Source organism: Poecile atricapillus, chromosome 3, assembly GCF_030490865.1.
Source record: "Poecile atricapillus isolate bPoeAtr1 chromosome 3, bPoeAtr1.hap1, whole genome shotgun sequence".
Classification (NCBI taxonomy): domain Eukaryota; kingdom Metazoa; phylum Chordata; class Aves; order Passeriformes; family Paridae; genus Poecile; species Poecile atricapillus.
This window is the reverse complement of record NC_081251.1, coordinates 1,115,851-1,143,388: the sequence shown is the minus strand read 5'-3', so window position 1 is coordinate 1,143,388 and position 27,538 is coordinate 1,115,851. Positions and strand designations below refer to the sequence as shown.

The 27,538-nt window shown below is 53.9% G+C and overlaps 2 protein-coding genes across 5 annotated transcripts in view; both read right to left on the bottom strand.

The window, feature by feature from the left end:
• Positions 1 to 6,157, bottom strand: part of SELENOI (selenoprotein I) — a 28,902-nt gene extending 22,745 nt beyond the window's left edge. For both annotated transcript variants that reach the window (XM_058834302.1, XM_058834303.1), the window contains exon 1: positions 5,894 to 6,157. In XM_058834302.1, coding sequence (XP_058690285.1) covers positions 5,894 to 6,142 — 249 coding nt within the window. In that variant the 5' untranslated portion in view covers positions 6,143 to 6,157. The remainder of the gene's footprint in view (positions 1 to 5,893) is intronic.
• A 3,385-nt stretch (positions 6,158 to 9,542) lies between these two features.
• Positions 9,543 to 22,168, bottom strand: LOC131577012 (interferon-induced very large GTPase 1-like). Of its 3 annotated transcripts, XM_058834298.1 has the most exons (4): positions 22,036 to 22,055; positions 20,775 to 20,969; positions 20,118 to 20,306; positions 9,543 to 17,851 (listed from the first exon to the last, which is right to left on the bottom strand). In XM_058834298.1, exon 4 carries the CDS (start codon positions 17,847 to 17,849, stop codon positions 10,575 to 10,577), a length of 7,275 nt encoding a protein of 2,424 aa, XP_058690281.1. In that variant the 5' UTR covers positions 17,850 to 17,851; positions 20,118 to 20,306; positions 20,775 to 20,969; positions 22,036 to 22,055; the 3' UTR covers positions 9,543 to 10,574. The 3 variants fall into 3 exon arrangements, with proteins under 3 accessions (XP_058690281.1, XP_058690279.1, XP_058690282.1); XM_058834296.1 differs by lacking the exon at positions 20,775 to 20,969 and having other exon boundaries at positions 22,036 to 22,168; XM_058834299.1 differs by lacking the exons at positions 20,118 to 20,306; positions 20,775 to 20,969; positions 22,036 to 22,055 and adding an exon at positions 19,001 to 19,129.
• Between the last annotated feature and the right edge of the window lie 5,370 nt (positions 22,169 to 27,538).

Below are 27,538 nucleotides of genomic sequence, written 5' to 3'. Positions count from 1 at the left end.
GGCCTTGAGCCTCACAGCCACAGACCAGCAGCAAAACGCTTCCCTTCCTGCTTCCCTTGCTCCCAGAGTTGTTGTTCCATCGGTCTGAGCTGCCATCGGTGTTTCTGAACACCCTGCAGAGATCTCTTCAGGGCTCCTGTTTGCAGAGCAGCCTAAAGAATCCTGCCAGGAACAGCTTCCAGCCGTCTGCTTCCTGCGGTGCAGCATGTGCAGCCCAGCTCCCCGTGGCACTCCAAGGCTGGAGGCAATGGGGGTTCTGGTTGAGGGGAACAGGACCCTCTTCTTCAGGGCACAGATGGGACCAGCAGCTGGGTTCCCACCTGGAAGAAGGGTGCACAAAACAGGAAGAGCACATCCAGAAGGAAAATGCTTTCCACAATTAATGGAAATCCCTGAAGCCTGACCCTTGGGTGCATCCAGTGCCCCACATCTCCAAGCTCTCCTGTGAACGTTCTTTCCATCTAACACTGGAAATGAGGAATAGAGCTGTTTTTCTGTAAGAAAACCCTTTAAGAACTTGAATAATCAAAGGTGGGAAGGATCCAGATTTTCTAAAGATGAGGCCTGCCAATCACATGGATCACAGGCCCATTTGCTGCTCCCCCACCTGGAATTCCCACCATCCAAATTGATGTAGTATCCATACTCTTCCCTCCTTCAAGTGTCAGCTCTAATAAACAGCATTTCGAAGGGCACCTTTAGGTCCCTTAAGGCCGCCACCAGTTCCTGCTCAGACACAAGGGCACAGAATGGAAGGGTTTGAGGGTTTTTGGAGCAGCAGTTTTGCTACAAAGGTCCTTCCAAAGCCTCATTTGAGTTTTCTCTTGCTGAAGTCACACTGATTCCAGAAGGCTGGTGGGTGATCCACCAGCCTGGTCCACCTTTGGATTCAAACATGACACGTGTCATCACCTTCCCTCTCCATTCCTCCTGTGCCTCAGGTAAGGAGTGGCATTCCCACTTCTCCCTTCGTTGGAATTTGCCCCAGACCAAGATCCCTGAGGATAAGATCCCAGGAATGCCTGAGGCCCATGTGGCATCATGACAGAGCCTTGTACTTGTGGTTCCAGCCAGCTCACACCAGGAGGAAACCAGGGCAGCAGACACTCACATGCAGCCAGAGCCTCCTGCACAACACTTGTCACTCAAGCACCTTCCCAACTCCTGGGATCAAAGAGCCACACGGATCACAGCCCCAGGGAACAGTCATCAGCAGGGACACCAGAAGGGGACAGGATCCTTCAGGGTAGAGCAGGACAACAAAGACTCACAATCAGCTCAGACAAGGCTGGGTGAGAAGAGGCTATGGAGAGGGCAGGGCGTGTGACTGGAATAGGGAAAGACAGGGACAAACCATCAGAGCTGGCTGCAACAGCCAAGGACATGTGAAGCTGCAGAGCTGTGTCCTCACTTAGAATCACCTAATCCCAGAATGGTTTGGTTGGGAAGGGACCTCAGAGCCCCTCCAGTGCCACCTCTGCCACAGCAGGGACACCTTCCACTGTCCCAGGCTGCTCCAAGCCCCAGTGTCCAGCCTGGCCTTGGGCACTGCCAGGGATCCAGGGGCAGCCCCAGCTGCTCTGGGCACCCTGTGCCAGGGCCTGCCCACCCTGCCAGGGAACAATTCCTGCCCCAAATCCCATCCAGCCCTGCCCTCTGCCACTGGCAGCCATTCCCTGGCTCCTGGCCCTCCAGACCCATGTCCAAAGTCCCTCTCCAGCAGAGGAAGCAAAGCAGAACAGACACCTCAGTGAACACTCCCAAGGGCCCCATTTCCCCCTCTCCCATACATTTACAGGAGGTTGCCCAGAAGCTGGCCACAAGGCCATCTGCAGACACTTACTAAGCACCTGACCACTGGCATCCAAGTGCAAGTTTCCACTCAGAAATAGCAGTGCCTGGCTGCAGTTTTCCTGGCAGAGGACATCCCACACCTGACAGTAACAGTGCTGGGGTTTGGCTAGAGGACATTCAACACCCAGCCAGAGCAGGGTGCCTTGATCACTTTTCCCTTGCGATGTGGACACAAGTCCTGCTCAGCGGCCTCAAAATCAGCACTGCAGTTTGGATATCCAGACCTCCAGCCTACAAGGATCAGCCTTCACCTGCTCCAGGCTGACAAGTCACAGGTGCTGGAGCAGACACACCTGGCATTTGTCTGGACTCAGGGGAAGCCTCAGCACCTGCCAGGCAGGGCTGGGACACATCACCTGCAAAGCATGGATTTGGTTCCTCCCTTCCCAGATTCGCTTAGCCTGTCTCCACAGGGATATTTCCTATTCCCAAAGAATTCCCTGCTGCAGGAGTGCTACAGGCACAGAATCCTGGGATCATTGAGGTTGGAAAAGGCCTCCCAGAGCATCCAATTCAACCGGTGACAGATCCCCACCTTGTCCCCAGCCCAGAGCTCTGAGTGTCACATCCAGGCCTTCCCTGGACATCTCCACCTCCCTGGGCAGCCCCTGCCAAGGCCTGAGCTCCCTTTCCAGGCAGAAATTCCTGCTGCTGGCCAAGCTGAGCCTGCCCTGGCCCAGCCTGAGGCCATTTCCCCTTGTCCTGTCCCTGTTCCCTGGGAGCAGAGCCCGAGCCCTCCTGGCTGTCCCCTCCTGCCAGGGACTTGTGCAGAGCCACAAGGTCCCCCCGGAGCCTCCTTTTCTCCAGGCTGAGCCCCTTTCCCAGCTCCCTCAGCCTCTCCTGGGGCTCCAGCCCCTTCCCAGCTCCGTTCCCTGCCCTGGACACGCTCCAGCCCCTCCAGGGCTCTCCTGGCAGGAGGGGCCCAGAGCTGTCCCCAGCACTGGAGGTGCCCCAGCAGTGCCAGCACAGGGGACGGGCACTGCCCTGGCCCTGCTGCCACCCCAGAGCTGGCACAGCCCAGGGCCAGTGGCCTCTTGCCCAGCTGGGCACTCCTGGGCTCCTGTCCAGCTGCTGGCACAGCACCCCCAGGAAAACCTCTCCAGCACCATGAAACCCTGACACCCGCTACACATTGTGCTGCACTCTTTCCTCAGGCTCAGGAGCTTCTCAGTGTCAAGAGCTGCCAGAGGACCCTTCCCTATCTGCCCCTGCCAGCCTGGGACAGCAAGAGCACACTCCTGCCTCACCCCCAGCCAGCAGGAACGTGCACGCTGCAAACTGAAACCATCTGGACTCCTGGCTCCATGGCAGAAGTGACCCAGCCACGGCTGGAGAAGGCTCTGGATCATCCTGCATGAAGCTCCTCTGTTCCTGCTCTGTCAGCTACAGGAACACCAGCTCTTCTCCAAGGACAGGCTCCTTCCCTGGGACACACTGTCTCCTCCACATCTCCCCAAATCCACTTGCTCTCCTCCAAATCGATGGTGTGTGGCCAGAGAGCTTCTGCCAGGCACAGCTCGAAGGCTGAGGCACAGCCAGGCCCTGGCACAGGTTGCCCAGAGCAGCCGTGGCTGCCCCATCCTTGGAACTGTTCCAGTCCAGGCTGGATGGGACTTGCAGACACCTGGGATAGTAGAAAGTGTCCCTGTCCGTGGCATGGGGTGGCACTGGATGAGCTCTAAGGTCCCTTTCAGCCCCATTTCTGAGTCTGACAAGGTAACCCAGCTTTGGAAGATGCAAAGGGCAGAACACGCCAAGCCTCGATGCCTAAATAAAGGCTGGAATACGTGGAATCACTGCTGAGATTTCTGCTTGATCAGCCACTTTCCCAAGGCTAAAATAGCCATGAACAAAGCTCCCCTAGGAAACAAGACATGAAGGAAACAAGGAAGGCAGCAGGGTAGAGACACGAGTGGGCCACAGACGGTGCTCTTGGAGCACTAAGTGAACCCACCCACTCCTGTCAAAGCCACTTGACTTGGAAAAACCACAGACTCTGAGGCAAAGCTCCTCCACCCCTCAGGACACAGCTCCATCACAGCCCTGCTCCCACATTCCAGCCCTGTGTTCCCAAAGCTAGGCCAGGGAGCATCCCACCAGTGCCTAACTGGGGACAGCGAGCCACTGATGCTTTCTGCGCTGCGTGGGACCTGCCTCCTCACCCCACGCACCTTTCAGGGCTCTGCTCCCAGATTTAACTGCAGCAGCATTTCTGTCAGAGGTGTCTCCAGGAAAAAAACTGGGAGCAGTTTTGGTCCCTGCCACACAGTCCAGAAGGGCTGAAGTTGGAGACCCCTCTGTCCCTGCACACATGCTAAGAGGGATGGCAACAACCCCTCCAACACAACAGGAAACAGACTGAACATCCAACAGCCTCCCTCTTGAAGCAAAAGAATTGTCTTTGCAGGAGCCAAACCAGTCCCTTTGGGAGGCCTGGCTCACAGCTGAGTGTTTTGATTACCTTTCTCCAGCACCCACACAAACCCACAGTCCTTCGTTGCCTTTCTAAACACGCGGATACTTTCCTGATAAATCCCCACACAGCCAGCCTCCCACAGGGAATCTCATGCACCCAGACACATCGTTCCAAGTCGCTCTCCCAAGTCCATTTCCCTCCACCCCACCAGGGTGCAAGAGGAGTGTGAGCAAGCCCTAGCTGCCCCAGCCCCCACAGACAGCTCCAGGAGGAGCTTTGCTCCCTGAAGGCCTCACACTTGTCCCGATTGTCCCTCACTCTTAAGCAACACCCCACAAGCCACCCTGGAAGGACAACTAGAACATGGGCCCACATGATGGGTCCCACAACAAGAACAAAGCAACGAAGGTGAGGTGAAGCCTTTTAATTCACTGCTGGTGTGGGAGAAGAAACAAATATGGAAAATACCCTCCTCTCCACATAAACACAGAATCCAGTGTTGCCCCGTGTTAAGGATGTCCCCTACTTTGGCCCAAAATCAGCCCCTGGGGATTTAAATGCCACGGCAGAGCCTGTTGGCACTTCCAGCGCTTCCTTCCAAGGTTCCCAGCACTTCGAACAAGACACAGCCTGGCACCAGCAGACAGGAACGACAGGGGTTCCATGGCTGTGACTGCACGGAGCAGCCACAGGGCAGGAGTGTGGCAGTCCTGAGCTCCATGGGGGCAGTTCCTGGGCCGGTCCTGCTCCCGGGAAACCCACAGTCCCCTCTGCGATCCCTTCAAGGTGCGGCCAGCCCCAGAGCTCGCTGTGTGTGGGGACAGGTCACCACTGCCTCCCTGGGCCCCAGCCCAGGAGGAGAAGCTCCTTGTCACACCCTGATCGTCCCAGCAAGGAGGGTCCTGTCCTGCACACAGTTCCACCTTCACCACACTCATCCTCGCTACATCCACAGCCTCCCTAACACCAGCTCTCACTTACTGCAATTCCTCTGCCACAAAACCTCGGTCTCACTGTGGCCATTCCCCCAAACCCTGCGTTTCCCTGCAACCACCCCCAAACCGGGCCCTTACTGCAGAGCTCCCGCTACTCTGAAACCCCAACGTCTCACTGAAGCCTCGCCTCAAAACCCAGGTTTCCCTGCCACGTCCCGTCCCCAAAGCCCAGGCTCCCCTGCAGCCCCAAAGCCCGTCCCCAAACCCCAGTGCGTCCCTGCAAACCCACCCAACCCTGGCGCTCACTGCACCTCCCACCCCTTCCAAACCCGGGTTTCGGCTCTCCCAAAACCCCACACATCGCTGCAAACCCCCGGATCTCACTGCAGACCCTCACAAAACTCGGACCGCCCTACCCTTCCGCCTCGCTCCCTTTCAATCTCGGCATTCACTGCGGCCGCTCCCTCCGCTCCAAACCACAGCACTCCCTCCACATCCCCTCCCCACACCCCTGTAGGGTCTCCCTGCAGTCCCTCCGAAGATCCCAGCCCGGCCCCCAGGCCCCGATGGAGCCTCCCCTCCTCCAAGCACCCCAACCTCCCCCAGCCGCCGCTCCCAGGCGCGGCCGCCCCTCAGCGCCCCCCTCACGGCGCCAGGCCCCGAGCCCGGCCCCCGTCAGCGCCGCTACCTTGTACTTGCTGAAGCCGGCGAGCTGCTCGGGGCTCACGTACTCCATGGTGCCGCTCCCGCTGTTCCCGCTGTCGCCCTTCGCAGTGCTACCGGCGCTCTCGGTGCCGCTGTTCCCGGCGCCGTTCCCGCTGTTCCCGGTGCCGCCGCCGCCGCCGCATCGGCCCACCCGGCGTGGCCGTGACGTCACCGCCCCGCGCCCCGCCCCGCCGCCATGGCGCCGCCTGGCGGCCGGGAGGGCCCCGAGCATGAGGGGAGCGGGAAAAGCGGAAAAAAACGATCCCGAAAAACGCGTCTAGCCCTGCCCTGGGTCAGCGTGCAGCGATTGCCCGTGTGAAAAACGAGGTTCACATAATTTTTATAGAATTTAAAAGTTTAATTAAAAAAACAATTAGGAGAAAAAAACAAAGTATACAGATACGGCCGGGTGTCTCTGCATTCAGCCAAGAGAGCACTCCTTACTGACAAAGGATTGTCCCTTAAAAACAGAACCCTACTAGATATCCATAAATTCTCATACATATTCATACACTCTCATACATATTCATACATTCTTCTTAGGCTCTTTGGTGTTCTTCTGTTTAGTTTTCTCTTGCCCCCTTCCCAATAGATCAATCTTCTTGGCGCCATTGAGATTTACATTCTCTGATACCAGAAATGCAATAAATTCCTCCCCCCAGAGTTCTGGTCACTGCTGTCTTCATCTGGATAAGATAGTTTACAAAAGGAAAAATAAAATGTCTCCAGCTATCTTTTTCAGTCTTTGGGTTATACAGACAAAAGAAGTTGTTTTTTTAATGCTATGTCATAGCTTAACATATATGTATTATACCACTATTTCTAAGTTTCATCAATAACAGAAATAAAGAAAACTATATTAATACAACAAAAATTTCCATTCTTATACACATAACATTCATTTTAATGCTTGCGAAAAGCCAACAATATATGTATCTATAACACCCGTGTCCCGGCACTCCAGCTCTGCTAAGAAGTCTCTCTCCGTGTCTCTTGGAGGGCTCAAAGGTATCCCTGTACCATTCTTATCTCCCTAAATCCTCATGGATTCCGTGTGGCAAGACACCCTAAAGACCATCCAGTGCCACCCCCTGCCATGGTCAGGGACAACTTTCCACTATCCCAGGGTGCTCCAAGTCCCGTCCTACCTGCCCTTGGGCACTGCCAGCGATGGGGCAGACACAGCTCCACTGGGGAGGGAGGGGGAAGAAGAGCAGGAAGGGAAACTAAGAGCAAAATTGGTCTTCTCAGACCTGCCCAGCTGCCCCTCCATCCCGAACCCAGCTCCTCGCACCAGGCACCCCAGCCCTGTCCCCCTCCTTCAACACCCCCGTCTTTCCCAGTGTGTGCAGCCTACAGATCCCGCTGGACAGTTCCTGCTCCGCTCCACGACCCCCCCCAACACCATCAGCTCGCCTCATAACCCAGGCACGGTGTCAGAGGCCGGAAAAGTCAATCAAATCCCTTGATTTTATATCTTTTGCCACCAAAGTTCTGTGTAATTTTGACCTCTTAAGAATATCTGCTCGGTATTTCTCCTGTGTGCCAAGCCAGCGTAAAGGAATCTCAGTCTAGCGCCTTCCATTTCAATGTTCTGGGGCGTTACACAGGGTCACCACACCCTTGGTCCCAATTGCTGCAGCCTGACAGAGCATTTGCACCCCAGTGGCACTGGAAGGCACTGGATACAAGAATTGTTGAGGTTGGAAAACATCTTTAAGCTGTTTGTGCTCTTCCCCACACCAGGGCCTGCAAGGAAGGAGGTGCCAGACGATCCCACTGAGGGAGCCTTTGGCCAAGGGGTCCTGGCAGAGACAGGGGAAGGTGCAGAGAACAGTCTGGCTGTACTGGAGAGGGAGCTGTGAAAGCTAGCACAGGTGAGGGTTGTTACCGCTGAAGATGAATAGATCACACGGACACAGGTCGAGGTGTAGTGAAAAGAAGAGAACGTTTATTTTTCTTCCCAGGATTTATAGGCTCCTGACCACAGCCAGGGATTGGATGGTCAGGATAACACTTTCTCACTGCACTGGCCATGAGAGATGCCCATCACAAGACGTGTAACAGAAAGAATGTACACATATCTATGTTAATAGTTACTGTCCTGGGAAAATCCTTAGAAAACCATGTCAGCAAGCTCAGAAGGTGAGTTTTCAGGGCGACAGAGGGTAGCAGGTGAGGGACCCAGCGCCCTACGAGCACCCCAGCCCAGGCCTGAGGCCATCCCCCCTTGCTGCACTGGGTCCTCTCCTCTGCACCCAGCTGTGGCACTGGGTCCCCCCCACTCACACCAAGAGCTGCACTGGGACATTCCCCACTCAGCCCAGGAGGTGACATCATGGCCAGGGTCACCTCCACTCCCAGTCTAGCTCCAGGAGCCACACAAATCCCCTCCCAGCCCAGGTGTCCCCAGTCCTTGGCACTCAGCCCTTGCAGCACACGCACACATGGCCCAGCTCTGGCTCCTGTCACTGGCTCTGGGTCAACTTGGCCAGGGCTGGGCTTGGCAGAGTTTGGGCCTCTTCCCCTTTTGTCCTGCTCGTTCACAGCTGAGCAGCTCCAGAGCACAGACCCTCGCTGGGATCAACCTGCTCAGCCTTCCCTGTGTGTGACAGGCCAGCCCTGGTTCCCAGCACTGCGTTGCTTGGCACCTGCCACTGACATTGGTGTCCCTGGGTGTTGTGGTTTGTGGCTTCCTGCCCTCTCTGCTGTCCCTGCAGACAGTGAAGCTGCTCCTGGAGCAGAGGCCCTGAATGGAGCAGAGCCTCTGTTGCCACACCCCGTCTCCCAGACCCTCACCCAGTGTTTTGCCAGGCAGCAGGGTCAGCACAAAAGAAACAGGCACCAACTGAAGGAAGAGGTGACATTTACTATAGTGCAAAACTGCCAAGAATCACAAAAGGATGAGTTCCCCAAGGCACATCATTGTTACAACAAAAGATTGCATACAGTGAGATGACACACATTACATCTCCAGTTACCCCAAGACTTTACCATCCTCCAGCTCCACACATCAGCTGGGGGGAGCCCCTGTCACAGTGAAGGAACGGAGAGCCCCTCTCGGTAACTGGGAATTACTGTGGGGTGTCCACCTGCAGGCAATGAGGCTTCCAACTGCACTGTGAGAGGATCCTGTTCTTATATTGTTCAATAACCAAGCTGACATCACTTCTAGTGCAGGAACATCTCCTTTCTTTCTCATCTTGCGTTCCTCCCAAAGCCTGGCCTGGGCTAAAGCAGGAACCAAGGGAGTTGTCTTTGATCCTACACCCCCAAACAAGGACAGATGTCAGATTTCATGGACCTTGTCCAATCTGTAAATATGGAGAGATAAAAGCGCGTTTCACTAATGAGCGCATTCATAGATCATATTGTTAATGATGCTTTCTAATGAGCAGATACATTTATCATATGGCTAATAATGCTTCCCTAATGAGAGCATACACATCACTTTTGGTGGAAAGGTTCACCCACTGGGCAACTCTGGCTCAGGGCCCAACGTTCAGGCCTCAGGCAGGGCCCGTTGTTCAGGCCTTAGGAATTCACCCAGTGCCGCCCCCTGTCCCCTGCCTGTCTCCAGTCACCCCCAGCTGTGGCTGCCCTGAACACAAAGGGGACACAGAGCAGGGAGGTCCAAATCAACTCCTTTATTAGCAGAGCCTGCAGGGCATGAGGCTGAAGCAGCCCTTCAGCCAGCTCTCCAGCAGGGCTTGGCCCTCGCATTGCCAGCGGGGCTGCAGCACCTGCACAGCAAAAGCCTCCACGCCTGCCTGGGCCAGAGCCAGCTGGTGCCACCTTCTCCAGAGCACGGCTCCAGTGCCACCAGCCTGCCTGGACAGCACCAGCACTGCCCCCAGGGCTGCTGTGGAAGCTGCTGGCAGGCAGGATTCTCCACATGGGGCATTCCCAAGGCTTTTGTTCAGCAGTGAGGCCAAGGGCAGGAGCAGCTCCTTGCAGGCCTGAGGGCTGGAGGGAAGGGCAGCAGCCCCAGGAACCTGATCAGGAGCAGCTGCCCTGGACAGAGACACAGCACCTCTGAGACTGGGAGTGAAAGCACTGCCTGAGCCCTGGGGCCATCGTGTCCCTGCTTTCCTGAGGCCGGAGGCACAACAGCTCCTGCTGGGAGAAGGGCCTCAGTTGATCCAGGAGGCTGCAGTGAGGGAGGGAAGGATGACGCCCAAAAGCCAAGCAGCCCAGCTTGCAGCCAGTGTGGAGCTGCCCTCAGGTCCTGCAGCCCTTTCTCTGAGCAGGACACCACCTTGCTGCAGGAAAACTGCCTTGGGGGCACTGTCTCTTCCTGTCTCACAGCACCTGATCCAAGGGGTGCTCTGAGTGCTGCCTCTGCCCTTGCCCTGACCCTCAGGCTCAGGCTTGGCCACGGGGTCGATCGCCACAAGGAGGGGCTTTGGTTTGGCTCTAGGACAAAGCAGAGGGAAATATTTATGGCAAGAAGGCAAGAGGATTCTGGCTTTCTCATCAAGCAAGGGAGTTCCTGAGTGACAGCCACAGTAACACCTTATTTCACCAAACTTGGGAGCAGTTGTATACCATTCTCTTCATTTGGCTTGAGAGTGTCACCATTGTAACTTAATTTGTGGAGAGACTAGTACAAAGTTCGCCTAAACTGCAAAGCTCCTGTGGTTCTTCATTCCCATGGATGCGGCCTAACGCCTGTCCAGCTCAGCCAATGCTTCCTGCTTGGTAATTCTCTGCCACGCCTCAGGGATTTCTCCTTTGCCCTGAAATTTCCCATTGTGCATATCTTCCAGCTGTGCCCTGAAACGACAAACAAACCATTTCCAGTACACCTGTATGGATGAATCAGGAAGAATGTTCCAACTGGAAAAAGGAGGTCCAGCATCACGGTATGTCTTATAAGGGATCCATTCATTACCATCAACTCTGAATAAAGCATCACTTGCAACAAGGCTGGAACAAATATCAATGACCAGATCGTCTGTCTCACAATATTTGTCGCCCACCAAAGCTTCTGGGCGATGGAAGACCAGCTGATGGTCTCCATCATGTCCCTGCATGGTGTTTGTGCAGACAGCCTTACAAAAGGGACACTTCTCCCAGCACCCCGAAAACTGCTCCACAAGGATGGTGTGAGGCTGTGTTGAAAACGAGCTCATATCAGCAGCAGCAAATTCTTTCCTGAGCCTGTCCCTCAGGTCATCCAGAGCTTCTGCCACGGCACTGCTCAGGAACTCAGTGTCTGTGACCTCCTGACGCTCGATGCCCTTCAGGTCACTTCTGGGCAAGTTGATCACCTCTGTCAGTTCCCTGCAAAATTCATCCAGCCAAAGAGAGACTTTGTCCTCTCTTTCTTTTCTGTCTTTGACAATTTGGGTTGATAAAGAAACAGCTGACAGGATGTTTCGATAGAGAAGATTTAGGGAGCAATCTAAAAAGTTCTCCAGTCTCCCACTCTTACCTAAACAGTAATTCTTAACTCGTGTTTCAATGTATTTCTGAAAAAATTCTTTTGGGAAAAAAATATACTGCATGAAATACTGAAAATTTTCTTGTTCTGCCAGGTATCTCAGGATGCAAACTTCCAGATTGGCTCTGTTGCCCCTGAAATCTGGGAATTTGTCCTGCATGTCCTCAGCGATGGCTTTAGCTGTCCTCTCATAGACCGCCCTGCGAAGAGCCGCTTCAATCTTGTCACAAAGGAAAACAGCAAAAGTTGTGATTGATGTGGCTCCTTGGCAGGAAATCTGGAAACACTGGAAGAACTCTTCTCTCTTGCTGCTCAGGTACACAACTGGGTCATTTGCCTTTTGGAATGCTTCGTGCATAGCTTTAAACCTTTCCGCTGCCATTTTGCACAGATATAGAGACAAATCTATGCTGTACTCTCTGTTAAAAGTACATTTGGCATGGCTGGGGACGGAGTTCACACCTTTCTCTACTTCATTGAGTATTTCATGGATAAAATTTCGACTGTAATCCCGTTTCTCCTGTTCCTTCTTATCAATGTTTGCCTTCACACACGCTATGATGTTGTCTGTGATGTCCTGCAAGTTGATCGTATCAGCGTAAGAAATGCTCTTAGTGAAGACACCAAAGTACTTTTTTTTCATGACATGTTTCTCTAAGTCAAAAGAAAATCCACTGCCTTTGGGAAATGACATGATCCGTGCATGGAAACCTGGCTCCTTAAAGTGCTCTAGAAGGACTTCTTCAATGTCTGCATCGATATTCACCCGTTCCTGAGGACGAGCAGCACTGGAGACTTCGGCAATCCACTTGTTCCAGACAAGAGTGAAGTTGTCCCTCAGTTCTCTCTCACTCAGGCTCTTCCCTTTCAGAGTCACAGCCAGCTCCCTACTCCTTCTCAGGAGCTCATCTTCATATTCCAACTTCCTTGCATCCAGTTTCTTCTGCTCCTTCTGTAGCTCTATAAGACTCTCATATTTCTTCTTCATTTCATGGAGAAGAGTCTCTTTTAGTTCTTTCAGCTTCAGCTCTGTGCCTGATTTCCACTGGACCAATGTCTCATGGTCTTTGTCTTCCCTGAAATACTTCTCCACTTCTTTCTCAATGCCATCACTTGTCTCTTGCACCAGCCCTTCAAGGTGTTTTCTGGTGACATTCTGCAAGTCCCCATTCCGAATTCGGTTGTCCAGTCTCATCTGTATGTCTAAGATGTGACTCCTCAGCTTCCAGGTCCACTGACTAAAGGCACTTTCCAGTTTCCTGTACACAGCAATCTCCAGGGAATTATTGAAGCTGAAAACAAAGTTTTCATTCAGCAAAGCATTCCAGAGGTCACCAATACGATCTTTCAGGCTCGAGAGCCTCAAAATGCTGTGCTGCGACTGCTTCTTGGCAGCCTGGAGGATTTTGCTCTTTAGTTGCTGGACGTTCTGGCTGTAGGTGGGGTTGGGTGGTGCCATTGGGGGGTTTCCTTCCCACAGGTGAGCAAAGTAGTGAATGTGGGTGTTCACATCAAAGCCAATGACATCGCTGAAGGAGGAGATGTCACAGAATTCCTGCTGAGCAGCTATCTTGGTCATTTCATCCAGCTTTTCTTGCAAACGCCTTCGGCCTTCCATGTTCTGCTCCTTGGCAGTTGCTTCTCCCACATTTTGGTGGACAAAGAGGCAGCTGGGGGAAAGATTGACTTTCTTCATCCTCAGGAAAGCCTGCACAGCAATCTGGAGAACATCTTGCATTTCTGATGGGTTCTCTCCAAACACGTTGATCACAGTCATGTTGCCAACACCAATGACAAAGGTGGCCAGCTCATTGTCATGGTTCTGGGACTGTTTATTGGCCATCTCAATAGCACGGAGCCCCTCGGTGTCAACCACCAGCACAAAATCAAAGCCCAAGTCTTGCTGCAGCTCCTCGCCCACTGGGATGAGCTGCATGAAGGCTCCGCGGGTGCATCTCCCCGCGCTGACACTGAACTGCAGACCAAACATGGCATTCAGCAGGGTGGACTTGCCTGTGCTCTGGATGCCCAGCACGGAGAGCACAAACACTCGTTTGTCCCCCAGCCTCTCCATTAAGCTGTCAAAGATGGCTCCCACCCAGCGCAAGGGCAGGTAAGAAGCGTCCCCATCCATCAGCTCCATGGGATAACCCAAAACCATCAGTTCTGCTGCAATTTCCGGCAGTTTGGCATAAAGCTCATCCTTGGAGTTCATTAATTGCAGAGCTTCATAAATCTGCCCTACCTCTCTCAGAAGGTGCTCCAGGCCAATGGATGAATTGTTGATTTCATCAGAGATGGAATTCAGCTGATTCAGCAACTGTTTTTTCTTTCCTGTCAAGATTTCAGTCCATAACTCATGATAGTCTCTTCTCAGTTTTTCAAGGCAACCACAGGACAGCTCATCCATGAAGACCTTCATCCACTGCAGGAAATATTCCTTGGTATCTGCTGGCTGGCCCTTGAGAAAGCCAAGGAATGATTTCATCAGTGGGTTGAGGGGGAAAGCTTGCTCAAGTTGCTTTCTTCTTAGTGCTTTCTTCTCATTTTCAATTTGGCTGCGATGATGCTCAATGCTCTTGTTCCCCTTCTCCTGCAAGCGAGTGAGTTCTTTGTCCTTTTTGCACCACTGGTACCACAGTTTTCCTTGAAGCGGCAGCAGCTGGGATTTGATCTCCGACAGCTTCTCTTTCTTCAGAAGCTCCACCAGCTCCTTTGCCTTTGCTTTGGCTGCCACACACCCGGGTTGATCTGCATCCACTATGAATCCGTGCTGGCGAGCTTTGTCCGCACAGGCGTCCAGGCTGAAATGTGTATTAGACACTGCCAGGAGATTCCCAATTGTTTTGCTCAGCTGCACCACCAGTTCTGCTTCGTTTCTGTTCCTGATCCCAATTTTTATTTTTGTACTTGATCGTCCAGGTGCAACCTTCTCTTTTTCCGTGAGAAGACAAACCAAAGGCCTTTGTGACTGCCACAGGTCCTGCAGAAGCTTTTTCCCCCTGCTGTCCATGTGCTCCGAATCAGACACCAGAGCCACGTTGACAGCAGATATCTCCTGCAGGAACTGCAGCTGTGCTTTGTGATCCCTGGCATTTCCATGCAGGTTGCAGAAAGCAACACAGCACTCAAAGGTGTCATCAGGGCTTCCACAGGGGCAGTACCAGGCAATCTCCACCACCCCTTCCATCAGCAAACGCTCCCTGGTGCTGCCTCTGCAGTGGCGGTGGAAAAAAGTGTCGTGTTTGCGTTTGCTTAGCAAAGCGTTCAGGAGCTGAGACTTGGAAGAGGAGCCTGAGCTGCCAATGCGGATGAAGGACACGATGGGTGTCTGTGTCTGAAAGATGAGTTTGTTGTTGTAACTCTTTGTTTGGGCCTGCTCTCCTGACTTCTCAACCTCTTTCCAGCTCCTTTGGATTCGGCTGAGGGCGTAGAGCGGGAACTCGATGCGTGAAGTGCACGGGTTGGGCACCAGCAGAGGCAGTGCCAGTTGGCAGAAGGCCAGCTTGGTTGCAAGGGTTTGTCTCAGGAAGTCATCAGCGCAGTGGAAAATGGCCATCTGCAGGTCCATGGGGTGCACATGGCTGTCCCTGCTCACACATTCAGGGGCTACTTCATACAAATCATCAAGAAAGTTATCAAAGCAGTTTGACAGTTCATCCTCTTGCTTTGTAGTTACTGGCACAGGTGCAAGGCCACGGATGCTCTCATCCCAGCAAGTCAGGTACCTCACCTTGTGGTAATCCACGGTTAACAGCTTTTGCAGGAAGTAACCTGGCAGCTCCGTGTCCTGGCTGGGCTGGCTGTCCTGCAGACATGTCCTGCAGATGGTGTGGAAATCTCCCATCCCCATTCTTCTTGGATACTGACTTTCCAGTCCCAGGCGCTTGAGCAGCTGGAGGAACTCCTGGTTTGCGATGGCTTCATTTCCTTTGGATTGGCTGCTGTCTGAGGTGGTTTGAGAGTGGCTAGGGTGTTCAGATGTCGGAAAAGTGTCTTCCAGGTCTCTGATTATGTTCTGCATCTTTTCTTCATCCCTATTGTCATCCAAGCACCCACTGATCAAGGAATGCAAGTCTTGTTCCAGCCTCTCCCAGTCTTCACCTCCACTGTGCTTTTGGAGCAGATTCTTTATCCGTGTGGACCACAAACCTTTCATGCGATCTTCCATGAAAATTAAACGCTCCCTCTTCTGCTCAGGGGACAGCCCTTGACTTTCTGGTGTCACAGTCAGACCCTTCAGCAGAAGATAGGCCTCAGCTCTGTTGACATCCTGCTCTTTCAGGTTCACATACTCCCTGTGAGCCGCTTCCATTTCCTTGGCCATGTACTCAATTTCTCGGTGTCCAAGGAGGTGCTGAAAAGTGCTGCTTTCCACCTGGTACCCTGTGCTGCTCACAATCAAGAGCACCAACAGTTCCATGTCCTTCTGAGCCTTTTCCTGGAGACACTGGAGTAAGGAATAAATGGCGAGGCTGCTGGTCTGGGTCGCTTCTCGCTTTGCTTCATGAATGGCGGAAGCAGAGCTTCCTGGCGCGTAGGAGACAGCATGGATGTGCTCCTTCATTTGCTGCAGTGTTTTGATGAGGTCTTCAAGCTCAGAGACTTTGGGAGATTTGGGAAGTGGGTTCTCAGTCTGGAAGATCCATTGCATAATGAAGGAAGCCTCAGGGAAGTCCTTGACAGAGTAGATATGTGGAGTCAGGAGGCTTTTCAATATTACCTTGATAAATCTGGTGTTTTCTGGAGGTGACTCCTGGCAACTCCGCACGGTGTTCACCAGGAAGTCCTGCAGGGCTTTGTCTGACAGGCACACGTTGATCCACACACTGGGGTTCCTGGTTTTGGCATTCAGATCATCTTTTAGCTCCATCAGCATGAGAAGCTTCCTTTCATCCGCCGGCACCTCCCAGGCCTTCAGAGTCCTGATGAAATCTCTGGCCTCTTGCACTGCACTGCCCAGATCCTCTCCAAAAATGCTGCCAATGCTCAGATTTGTCAGTGCTTTGTACGCAGCCCGGAGGGCTGTGCTCATCTGACCCACGGACTTAAAATCCTTGCTGTGATTGTACAGGATGACATCCCACACTGGGATCAGCTCAAACCCACGGTCGATAACGCACCACGTTGTGTTATCAGACACGAGCCCTGTTCTCCACTGAGGAAGAGAAGCTGTGTCTGGTGGGCCCCCTGTGTTGACCACGTAGAGCTGAATCGCTGTATGGGAACCCTCTCCGGCTCTTCCCAGGACAGAAGCCTTTGAGCTGGATTTAGAAACATCCAGGGCCCCCGCAGCACTTGCCAGGAAGCCACCCCAGCTGGCCCTGACAAAGCTGTTCAGAGCTTCAGACGTTTGTCGCTTCATCTCTTCCCTCTGCTCCTCTTGGAATCCCTCAGTAGACGCCTTCCACCAGAATATCCCCCCAAAGTGGAGGGGACCCTGGTTTACATGGGACCCAAACCTGCTGAAGAACCTCTCACACATATTTAGCAGTGGGGCCTTGTCATCCTGAGTGAAACTCAAAAGCTGCTCCATGTCTTGCAGCTCCCGCAGAGCCGCATCCGAGAGGCAAAGCTGATGCCTTTGGAAGTAGCAGGAGGCCAGAGGGAGGTACTGGTACCTGGTGCTGCAAAAGTAGCTCTGCTCAGAGCGGGACTGGTGGGTGTCCTGTGACTGTGAGGAGCTGCTGCCATCTACACCCCCTCCTAGATTAATTCCCCAGAACTTGCATTTGGCAGAAACACTCATGCTGAACCCCAGCTGCTCCATGGACTTGGTGAAAGAGGATTCTGCTGTAGTGGAAGAGAAGTCCTTCCTCTCAAGGAGTGATCCTTGCTCCGGACCGGCAAGCTGGAATCCCTCAGGAACCCTGAGGAGCTGATCTCGCTTTGCCAGCGCATCTCCAGGTCTGCTGGTTCTGTAGATGCCCTGCAGGGCCAGTCCCCCTGACGCCCGCCTCAGCACCTCTGTATCAGGGATGTTCTCTCTCCTGCCTGCTGACAACTCCTGCTGCTCCAGCTGCTTCTGGATGCTCTCCAGCATATCCGCCGAGGGTTTCTTTGGTGCTGGCCAGAACTCTTGGGGAATCTCCATGGCTTGCCACACAGTCTCTGCTTTCTCCCTCACAGCATCCTGGCTGTGGCTGCGGCTGTTGAGCATTTCTGTCAGATCATTCAGGGCTTGTTTGGCCAATTCTTGTTTCTCCTTTCTCTTCTCCCAGGGCTCCTTCTGCACATCTTTACTGGTTGTTTTGTCATCTCTCATTTTCAGGAGTTTCTGGAGTGCCTTCTTCTCCCAGGGGTGCCTTACCTCACACTCCAGCTTGAGGTAGTCTTCGTATTCCAGATGTTGCAGGGCTTCTCTGCACTCAATTCCCAGGATCTGCGACACTTTTAGCAGCCAGTATCCAGCATCCAGCCCTTCATCCTGAAATGCCTTTGCCAGGAGCTGTGCCTTTGTATCTCCCTCCTGCGTGCCCTCCGGCGAAGCCATGGCTGTGGAGGAAGAAAAGAGACTTTCCCTAAGGTGCAGGCAGAGGCCCCAGCCTCTGGCAGAGGCTCTGCAGCAGCTGCGGCCCTGGGGATTGCTCCCACCCGGCTATTGGAGCCAGGCCTGGGATGGCACAAGAGCCAGGGTCCCCTTCCCAGCACACTGGATGTGCCTGTGGCTTTCCTGTGTGCAGGATCAACCCTGAAGCTCAGTCTTTATCCCAGACACTACGCAGACAGACAGACAGACAGACAGAGACACAAACACAGACACAGAGAGACACACACACAGACACATGAATCACACATACAGAGACGTAAAGACACAGACAGAGACACACAAACACAGACGTACACTCAGACACACACACATACATACAGGCACACTCAGCCACACAACCTGCCCTGAACAAGCTGCTGCCTTCACCATTGCCCACATCCTCCCAGCAGAACCCTTCAGAACACAAGAGCAGACAGCGAGGAGCACTCCTGGCTCCCTCGAGCACTGGCACAGCCCCTCCGCCCATCCAACACCCCTGCCTGCATCCTGCACCCTCTGCCCAGTCCCACGCCTGCCCTGCTCGCTGTCTGGCCCAGCCTGCTGCTCCCAGCACCCGGAGGCAGCACTCACACGCTCCCCCCAGGGCTCCCCACACTCCCCAGACACATCCCCCCACGCCCGGCACGGCCACACGGGCTCTGAGCTGTGCTCCTGCTCCAGCTGCCAGCGCAGCCCCTCCTTGCCCCACTCACGCCTCTTCCCAGGAGCTGCTTCCCTGCACACTCGGGACCCACCCCAGATCAGGGGGAAAATCCACCTTGTCCCTGCCCACAGCTGTGCCTGGGGTATCCTGGTGGCCCTTCAGGAGAGACTGGAGATTTTGGGAGCCAACTCAGTTGGGTGCACTTCACGACCTGTTGCTCGTTACCACAGAGGGTCTCGTCAGCCCAGCGCCCATGGGTGGCCATCACACCCACGGCCACCACAGGGCCACTGAACTTAAAATCTCTGGTGACAGGAGGAAAAGTGTCAGCAAACCTTCAACCCTGGCCTTGAGGGTAGCAGGCTTCAGGCTGCTCAGGGGTGAATTACAGAGGGACCCTAGGAAATGGCTCTGGAAGGTGCTGGGGTCCTGTCTTGGGGATGGTTCTTACCCAGAGCCAGTTCAGTTTTGGTTTGTGTCTGGAGCTGTCACTGTTCCCCCCCGACTCAGGAATATGACGAAGGCTGAAGGGTGGCCCAGGGCTCTGGGTGGGGCTGGGGCCAGGGCCTGCTCTTCCTTCCAGCAGGGGTGATCAACACAGGGGCCATGTGCCACAGTGGGTCTGTCCTGAGCTCCTGTTCCCCCCTATGGTTTTTTCCTTCTTCTCCCCCTTGCTGTTTTCTTGCTTCAGCACCATGACCAGGGCTTGCCAGCTTGCTTCTCTGCTCCTCTGCTGCTTGGGAGCCCAGAGCCGCTGCGAGCTGTGCTGAGAGCTGGGAGCACCCCCAGCCCCAGCAGGCCCGGCCTCAGGCCCGGCCATCGCCGGTGAGGCGCGCAAAGGAGCGATCCCCCGGCCAGCCCCCGCTGCTCCGGCTGTTGTGCCGCCCTTGGATTCGCCGGCCCGGGCCTGCAGCGGCACTGAGAGCGGCTGCTCCCCGCGGGCTGTGCAGGGGAAGCCAACTCTCCTCTCCGCGGCGCCCCAGCCGCCATTGGCAGCGGAGAGGCGGCCGAGCCCGCGCCACAGCGCCCCCTGCAGCCGCGGGGGAATCATCGCACCCGCCCGGCCCGGCCGGGAGCCAGCAGCGCCCCTCAACATTCACCCATGGGGGAGCTCAAGGACGGCCAGGTAATCTGAGCTTTCTGGATTGCAGTAAAGCTTTCGATCCTGCTTCTCCCAGGACCCTGGTGTGTCCCTCCCAACTCAGGCCATTCCGTCATTCCATGAGTCTCACCCTAACTGACCTGGCCCTTTCACAAGATATCTGCCTTTCAGGCTTTGCGGTTTTTGACACCGTCACACAACCCTGAAAACTCTCCCAGTCTCAGTTCACTTGGATACTGGAGAGATTTATTCACTGCAAAAAATTCTTCTCACCATTCACCTTCTGTCCCACCAAGGCCACAACTCCTTTACCAGCACAGGTTTTGATCTCAGGGGCTTGGACTCAGGGATAGATCCAAGGGCCCCTGCAGCCTTCCAGAGCCTTCAGGGGCAGCTTTCCCTGGGGAGTTCCTGCCGATTTGGGCAATCTGTGCAAGGCCTGTGGGCTCTGATTCCCCTCACCCACCTCTCAGCAGATGCTCTCCTTGCTCCCAGCCTTGGCTTCTCAGCAGACACCGGCAGCCGAGGGCCCCAGCTCAGGGGACACAGTACAGCACAGCACAGCGGCAGGCCTGGGGCACACAGTGGGGTGTGGAGAAGGTGATGGGAACCCCTGGAGAACTCAGGAGGAATCAGGAAGGAAAGGCCTGAAATCCTAGAGGAGAAGAGCAGACAGTCAAGAGAAGGCAAGCCATGAGCACAGAGGATTCATTCCAAGGAGCACTGGAGGCCAACCCTTCTCCTCCACTGGACACTGCCCAGGCAGCAAAGACTCCTCAGGGCTCTTCTGGGGAAGTGAGCAGAGCAGGCTTTCACTGGGACCTACATCCATGCTCCCCCAGCAGAAGGAAGCTGGAGCAAAGCCCCTGAAGCTCAACAAGGCCAAGTGCAGGTGCTGCCCCTGGCTGCAGGCAATTCCAGGCACAGACATGAGCTGGGAAGAGAATGGATTGAGAGCAGCCCTGAGGAGAAGGACTGCTGGGCGCTGCTGGGTGAGAGGCTGTCCAGGGAACATCTGTGCTCTCAGGCAGCACACAAGCTGTGGAGGGGGCAGAGCCAGGGGAACAGCACTGACAGTGGGGCAGCACGGGCCCCCCATCCCACCACTGCCCACATCACGCACCTGCTGCTGGGGGGAAGCTCAGGACCCCGGAGAGGGGGGAGAAGCAGCGCTGGGCTTGGGTCCCAGCAAGCTCTGAGCCCCCAGCAGGAGCTCGTGCACTCCCACCAGCAGGATGGGGACACGATGGGGAAGGCAGAAGCAGGAAAAGCCTCTGGCTCGAGATAAGGGCAGTTCAGCATCAGAGGAAAGCTTGGCCTGCAGGCAAAGCACAGGAGAAACTTTAGACACCAATTGTTTGCTTTGGGCACATGTCCAGCTGCTCCCTGGGCAGCAGAGCCTCAGTGCAGGACAGTTGCTCAGGAAGGGAGCTGATGCCTCAGGGTCACTGCTGGAGCTCGCCCACTCGGGCCACTTGTCCCAGCCCTGTCCCTTCCCAGATATTCTCACCCACCAGAGCGCTGCCAGCGCTGGTTCAGTCTCAGGAGCCAGAGGCTGCCCTGGACAACAATAACTCCAGCCCTGAAGCCGCCCCCAGGCACCCTTGGCAGTCCCTGCACGGTTTCCCATTGCTGCAGGAATAGGAAAAAGGCCCATGCGACTGTGTCCGTGCCCACAGAGAGACACTGAGCACATTCCGGACATAACTCGGGATCGAGCTCCTCCTTGGAAGCAAAGGAGGGAAGCAGCAAGGCTGGCAGCAGGAGCGGCCATGGGAATGCGTGCAGGCGTTTCACAGCACAGCCCCCGAGAGTGTTTTCCCCAGCCGTGTCCCAGGGATAGAAAGGGGCTCTGGGAACAGCGCTCCCTTGGTGGGGCTGGCCCAGAGCCCAGAGCGCTCTGCGCGGTGACGCTCCGACTGGAAGAGAGGAGAATGCCACCCGCCCTGCATGGGGAGCAAAAGGAAGAACTGAGCCCCTGCGCTTGGGGACAGGGCAGGAGGAGCCGTGCCTGCCGCTCATCCCCACGGAGCTGCCCAGCGGCCGAAGGAGCGGCTCGGGGCCAGCACTGCCCCCGGCATCAGTGCCACGGCTCCTGCCATCCGGGGGGCGCAGCCATCCGGCCCCACCTCTGAGCCCGGCCCCCTCCCAGCTCAGCCCCGCAGCGCACACGGCTCCCCCGAGCCCCCCAAAGCGGCTGCAGCAGCGGCGGCTTCCTCCAGCCCCCGGAGGAGCGGACACCGCCCGCCCGCTGCCCTCACAGCGCTCTTCCCCTGCCCTGCCATCTCCCCGGCCGTGCCAAAACACCGCAACAGGAGCCACGAGAGCAACAAGATCCCGCTCCCCGCTGCTCCCGGCCGCACAGCTCCTCCCCAGGGCCCTACCTTCTCTCCTTCTCCCTCCGAGCCCCGCAGCTCCCGGGATGCGAGAAGCCGATCCCAGCCCCTCTTTAAACAGCCCCGGCTCTCCGGTGGGTGCGGCTTCCTCTTCTGGAGGCAGTGAAGTAATTCCAGTAAATCAGGCTTCTTACAGAAGCCGAATGTGAAAACGAAACCACTCTTTTGGAGTCCGATTATTTGACTTCGAGCCCGATTTCCTCACCAGCCGTGGTTTGAGCTGCTTCTCAGAGAACTCTCAGCTCTTTGCACAGACCTTTTAACTGCTGTGCTGGTACCTGGAGGGCAGGTGAGGCTCTCAGTCCTCCCTGGGGCTGGTGCTCCATCAGGAAAAGGAGCAGGGGGAGCACAGCACCACTCTCAGGGATGAATTTATGCAGAAATTCATCCTCCATAACTTTCTCTCCTGTTGCATCATCTATCAGTTTGCTTCAGCAGTGATAAAAGTGCAGTGATTGTGGTGGTGCGTTCCCCCACTTCCCTCCTTTGCAGGCTGCAGTGTGAGCTCAGAAAATGCCTCTTAGGTCCTGAAAAGAGCACCTGGGCTCAGCTCTTCCTGAGCTTGTCAGAAACACTGTCTGCTCCCAGGGGCTGCTAACAAGCTCCTGCTTTTCTTATGACCAGCCTTGGGAAATATTCCTCTGGCCTGAATGGCAAAGCATCCCTGTTCTCACGCTTTCAGAGAAAATGCCGACCCAGACTCTGGCCAGGCTGAAACACTGTCATGCCTGAAGCCCGCTCTCTTGCAGTCCAAAATGAGACCCTTCTGAGCTGTTCCAAAACCACAGTGGGCTGTGACCAGCCTGCTCCCAGCCCCACAGCTCATCCCCATGGCTGCACCTTCTCCCTCCATGCCCCACAGCTCCCAGGCTGGGAGAAGTCCAGCACAGCCCCCCCAGTTCTGGCTCTTTTGGAGGGAGCTGCTTTCTCTTTTAGGGGGGCCGTGGGGCAGCAACTGCTGTTTTCCTGTAGGTCATATGTTTTCCAGCAGCAGTGTGAAAGTCAAGCTGCTGCTGCCTGGTTTGGGCTGTGTCCTGGTTTAGGGCAAATTTGGGAGAGAACCTCCAGATGGGGTTCTCCCAGGAATGCAAATTCAAACAGCCTCTCCCCACAGCTGGTTCAGGAAAAGAGATTTCTTTGGAGAGAAGTGGGAAAAAAGATGTTTATTTAACAGAAATTGAATTATATTAAACAGTAAAACTTCTCATTGTTTGATGAGATGGCAAATCCATGAAAAAAAAAAAAAAGTCTTTTTCGTGGTGTAGCTCAGCCTGCTCAGATTCTTATCACTCCCTCCAGTGCCGGAAAGTGCCAAGGCCCCGGCCCTGGTGGGCCACAGGCGTGAGATCCCAGCGTTTGGCCGGGTTTTTAGTCCAAAGCAGGTTTGAACAGATCCAAGAAAAAAGGAAAAAAAGTCCAGGGAACTCTTCTACCTCAGCTAGCTAAGAACTAACGAGAAGTGAAAGAGAATCTCTGTCCCACTGTCTGTCCATGCTGCAGACAGCACAGTCCAGCAGCAGGGTGCAGGGGAGTGATGTTTTCCTTCAGCATGAACTACACGCTGCTTCTTCCCCCCTTCACTCTGAGAGCCAGTCTTAAAGGTGCAGAACTTAATATGTAACATAAACAAGGTGAGTGGGGATACAAACATCATAAAGTCACCCCAGGACATTCTACCCCTTATCCCCATATCATCAACTTATTACCAAAACTAATATATATTCTTACTCCAGAACACATACATTATATACAGATAAGGGCAGTGATATTAATTCATGGTTTTCACTTAACAATCGGATTTCTTTGAGGTACACATTGTGTTCTATTTTTCTGCATTATCTAGTATGTGCAACTTGGTTCTTGAGCAAAGACAACTCCACGAATGGGTTTGTCTGTACTCAACGCAGAATTGATCCAAACTGTCTGTCTTAAACTGCTGACATGTACCACTGGGACTTTGTCTCTATTTACTGTATGCAGGGGTTCAAACTGGGCAGGGTCTGCTCAGTTTGTGGAACTTCAGGTGTTAACTATCTAGGTGGTTTTTGTTAGATGCTGCTCTTAATTTTTGAAAGAACCCCCACCCAATGCTTTCAAGGTGGTTTTTAACAGTTCATTGTACTTCTCTACTTTCCCAGTAGCTGGTGCATGATAAGGGATATGGTACACCTACTCAATGCCATGTTCCCTAGCCCAGGTGTTTATAAGGCTGTTCTTGAAATGAGTCCCATTGTCTGATTCAATCCTCTCAGGGGTGCCGTGCCTCCAAAGGACCTGCTTTTCAAGTCCCAGGATGGTGTTCCGGGCTGTAGCATGAGGCACAGGGTAGGTTTCCAACCATCCAGTGGTGGCTTCTACCATTGTGAGCATGTAGCACTTGCCTTGGCGGGTTTGGGGCAGTGTGATGTAGTCAATTTGCCAGGCTTCCCCATACTTATATTTGGACCAATGCCCACCGTACCAGAGGGGCTTCAACCGCTTGGCCTGCTTGATCGTGGCACACGTCTCACAGTCATGGATAACCTGGGAAATACTGTCCATGGTTAGATCCACCCCTCAGTCTCCTGCCCACTTATAGGTGGCATCTCTACCCTGATGGCCTGAGGCATCATGGGCCCATCGAGCTAGGAACAACTCTCCCTTGTGTTGCCAATCTAAGTCTGTCTTTGACACCTCTATCTTTGCAGCTTGATCCACCTGCTTATTGTTTCGGTGCTCTTCATTAGCCCTACTCTTGTGGACATGGGCATCTACATGACGGACCCTCACAGACAGTTTCTCTACCCTGGTAGCGATGTCTTTCCATTCATCAGCAGCCCAGATTGGCTTTCCTCTGCACTGCCAATTGGCCTTTTTCCACTTCTCCCCACAGAGCATTGGCCACCATCCATGAATCAGTGTAGAGGTAGAGCTTTGGCCACTTCTCTCTTTCAGCAATGTCCAGGGCCAGTTGAACAGCTTTGAGTTCAGCAAGTTGGCTTGATCCACCTTCTCCTTCAGCAGCGTCTGCAAACTGTCGTGTGGGGCTCCATACAGCTGCTTTTCACTTCTGGTTCATCCCTACGATGAACTATCAGTTCACTATCAGTTTTTCTATCAGTGAAAAGAGCATAACATGTTTCTTCTGCTGGCGGTTGGTTGTACAGTGGAGCTTCTTCAGCCCGTGTCACTTGTTCCTGCTCCTCTTCATCAGTGAGACCAAAGTTTTCACCTTCCAGCCAGTTTGTAATTCTCTCCAAAATTTCAGGGCGACACAGGTTTCTAATAGGGGCACACTGTGTGATGAGGGCGATCCACTTGCTCCATGTGGCATTGGTGACATGGTGGATAGAGGGAACCTTTTCTTTAAACATCCACCCCAGCACTGGCAGTCGGGGTGCCAGGAGGAGTTGTGTTTCTGTGCCAATCACCTCTGAGGCAGCTTGGACTCCTTCATAGGTGGCTAAAATTTCCTTTTCTGTGGGAGTGCAGTTGGCTTCAGACCCTCTGTAGCTCCGACTCCAAAATCCCAGTGGTCGGCCTCAAGTCTCACCAGACACCTTCTGCCAAAGGCTCCAGGACAGACCATGGCTCCCAGCTGCAGAGTAGAGCACATTCTTCACATCTGGTCCTGTCCTGACTGGGCCAAGGGCTACTGCATGAGTGATCTCCTGCTTGATCTGGGCAAAGGCTTGTTGTTGTTCAGGGCCCCAGTGGAAAGTGTTCTTTTTGTGGGTGATCAGGTAGAGAGGGGTCACAATCTGACTGTACTCAGGAATGTGCATTCTCCAAAAACCTATGGCACCTAGGAAAGCTTGCGTTTCCTTCATGCAGGCTGGTGGAGACATTGCTGTGATCTTGTTGATGACATCAGTAGGAACCCGATTCTGTCCATCTTGACACTTTACTTCCAGGAACTGGATCTCTCCAGCAGGTCCCTTAACTTTGTTCTTCTTGATGGTGAAACCAGCTTTCGGGAGAATCTGGATGATTTTCTCTCCTTTCTCAAAGACCTCTGCAGCCATGTTTCCCCACGCAATGATGTCATCAATGTACAGCAGATGTTCTGGAGCCTCACCCTTTTCCAGTGCAGTGTGGATTAGTCCATGGCAGATGGTGGGGCTGTGCTTCCACCCCTGGGGCAGTCGGTTCCAGGTGTACTGCACTCCCCTCCACGTGAAGGCAAACTGAGGCCTGCATTCTGCTGTCAGGGGAATGGAGAAAAATGCATTGGCAATGTCAATAGTGGCGTACCACTTTGCTGCCTTGGACTCCAGCTCATACTGGAACTTTAACGTGTCCAGCACAGCAGTGCTCAGTGGTGGAGTCACTTCATTCAATGCACGATAGTCCACAGTCTATCTCCATTCTCCTTCAGTTTTGCGCACAAGCCAAATGGGACTGTTGAAGGGTGAGTGGGTTTTGCTGACCGCCCCTTGGCTCTACAGCTCAAGGATCATCTTCTGGATGGGGATCACAGCATTTCAAATCATCTGATACTGTCGGTGGTGCACCATCAAGGTGGCAATTGGTATTCGATATTCTTCTACTTTCAGGAGTCCTGCTGCAGATGGGTTTTTTGATAGTCTAGGCAAGGTGTTCAATTGCTTGACGCCTTCTGTCTTTACATCTGCTATCTTAAATGCTCACTTGAGTCTTTTTGGGTCTTCAAAATATCTGCTTCAGAGGAAGTTTATGCTCAAAATGCATGGGGCCTCTGGGCCAGTCACATTTGGTGGTTTTTTTACTTATTTTTAGTCAGGCTCACATCAGGTTTTACTGAAGTAAAGTCTTGTGATCCCCCGTCACACCAACAATAGAAACAGATTTTGCCCTCACATGTCTTGATGGGATTAATGTGCACTGTGCACCAGTGTCAACTAAGGCCTCATATTTTCGTGGTTCTTGCTGCAGCGGGGTGGATGTCAGGGGTGCCATGACGTTCGTGAAAAAGTATCCTGAGAAGGACGGCTCTCAGTGGCACAGGCACATCCCTCTCCTGGCCCGGCGAGCAATGACCGGCTCAGCAGCAGCTCCTTCCCAGGCAACGCAGGGAGAAAAAGGACTAGAGCTCTGGCCAGCAATTCCACAGAGAAATCAGCCTTTATTAGTGCAGGGTCCTCTGCAAAGGGGGCCACCACAGAAGCTCCACTCAACTGGGGAAAAACCAGGGTGTATATATAGGGAAGGAGAGGGGTGGGGGAAACTTGGATACAAGTAGCAGGGTGGAATGGCAGGGAAGAACACCAATGGGGTACAACAGTTTAACATGTAACACGAAAGGGTATCTGGGAGGGACACTTTTCTCGCTGTGAGGGAAGTGCCTGGCCTATGATGAAGCTCTCCAGGGGAGCTCCAGCACTCCTCTGTTTGCTGATTCCTTGGCCTCCACAGTTCTGATGTGCTAGGCTAACAAATCCACCCAGTTCAAAAGACAAGGTTTTCCCTAGCTTCTACCTGGCTAGATGCAGGGCCCCTTGAAGCCTGGTTATCCTTCTTTCTCTGCATATTT

Excerpts from the sequence above, each read along its gene's own strand:
- LOC131577012 (XM_058834296.1), bottom strand. The coding sequence starts at position 17,849 with ATGGCTTCGCCGGAGGGCACGCAGGAGGGAGATACAAAGGCACAGCTC.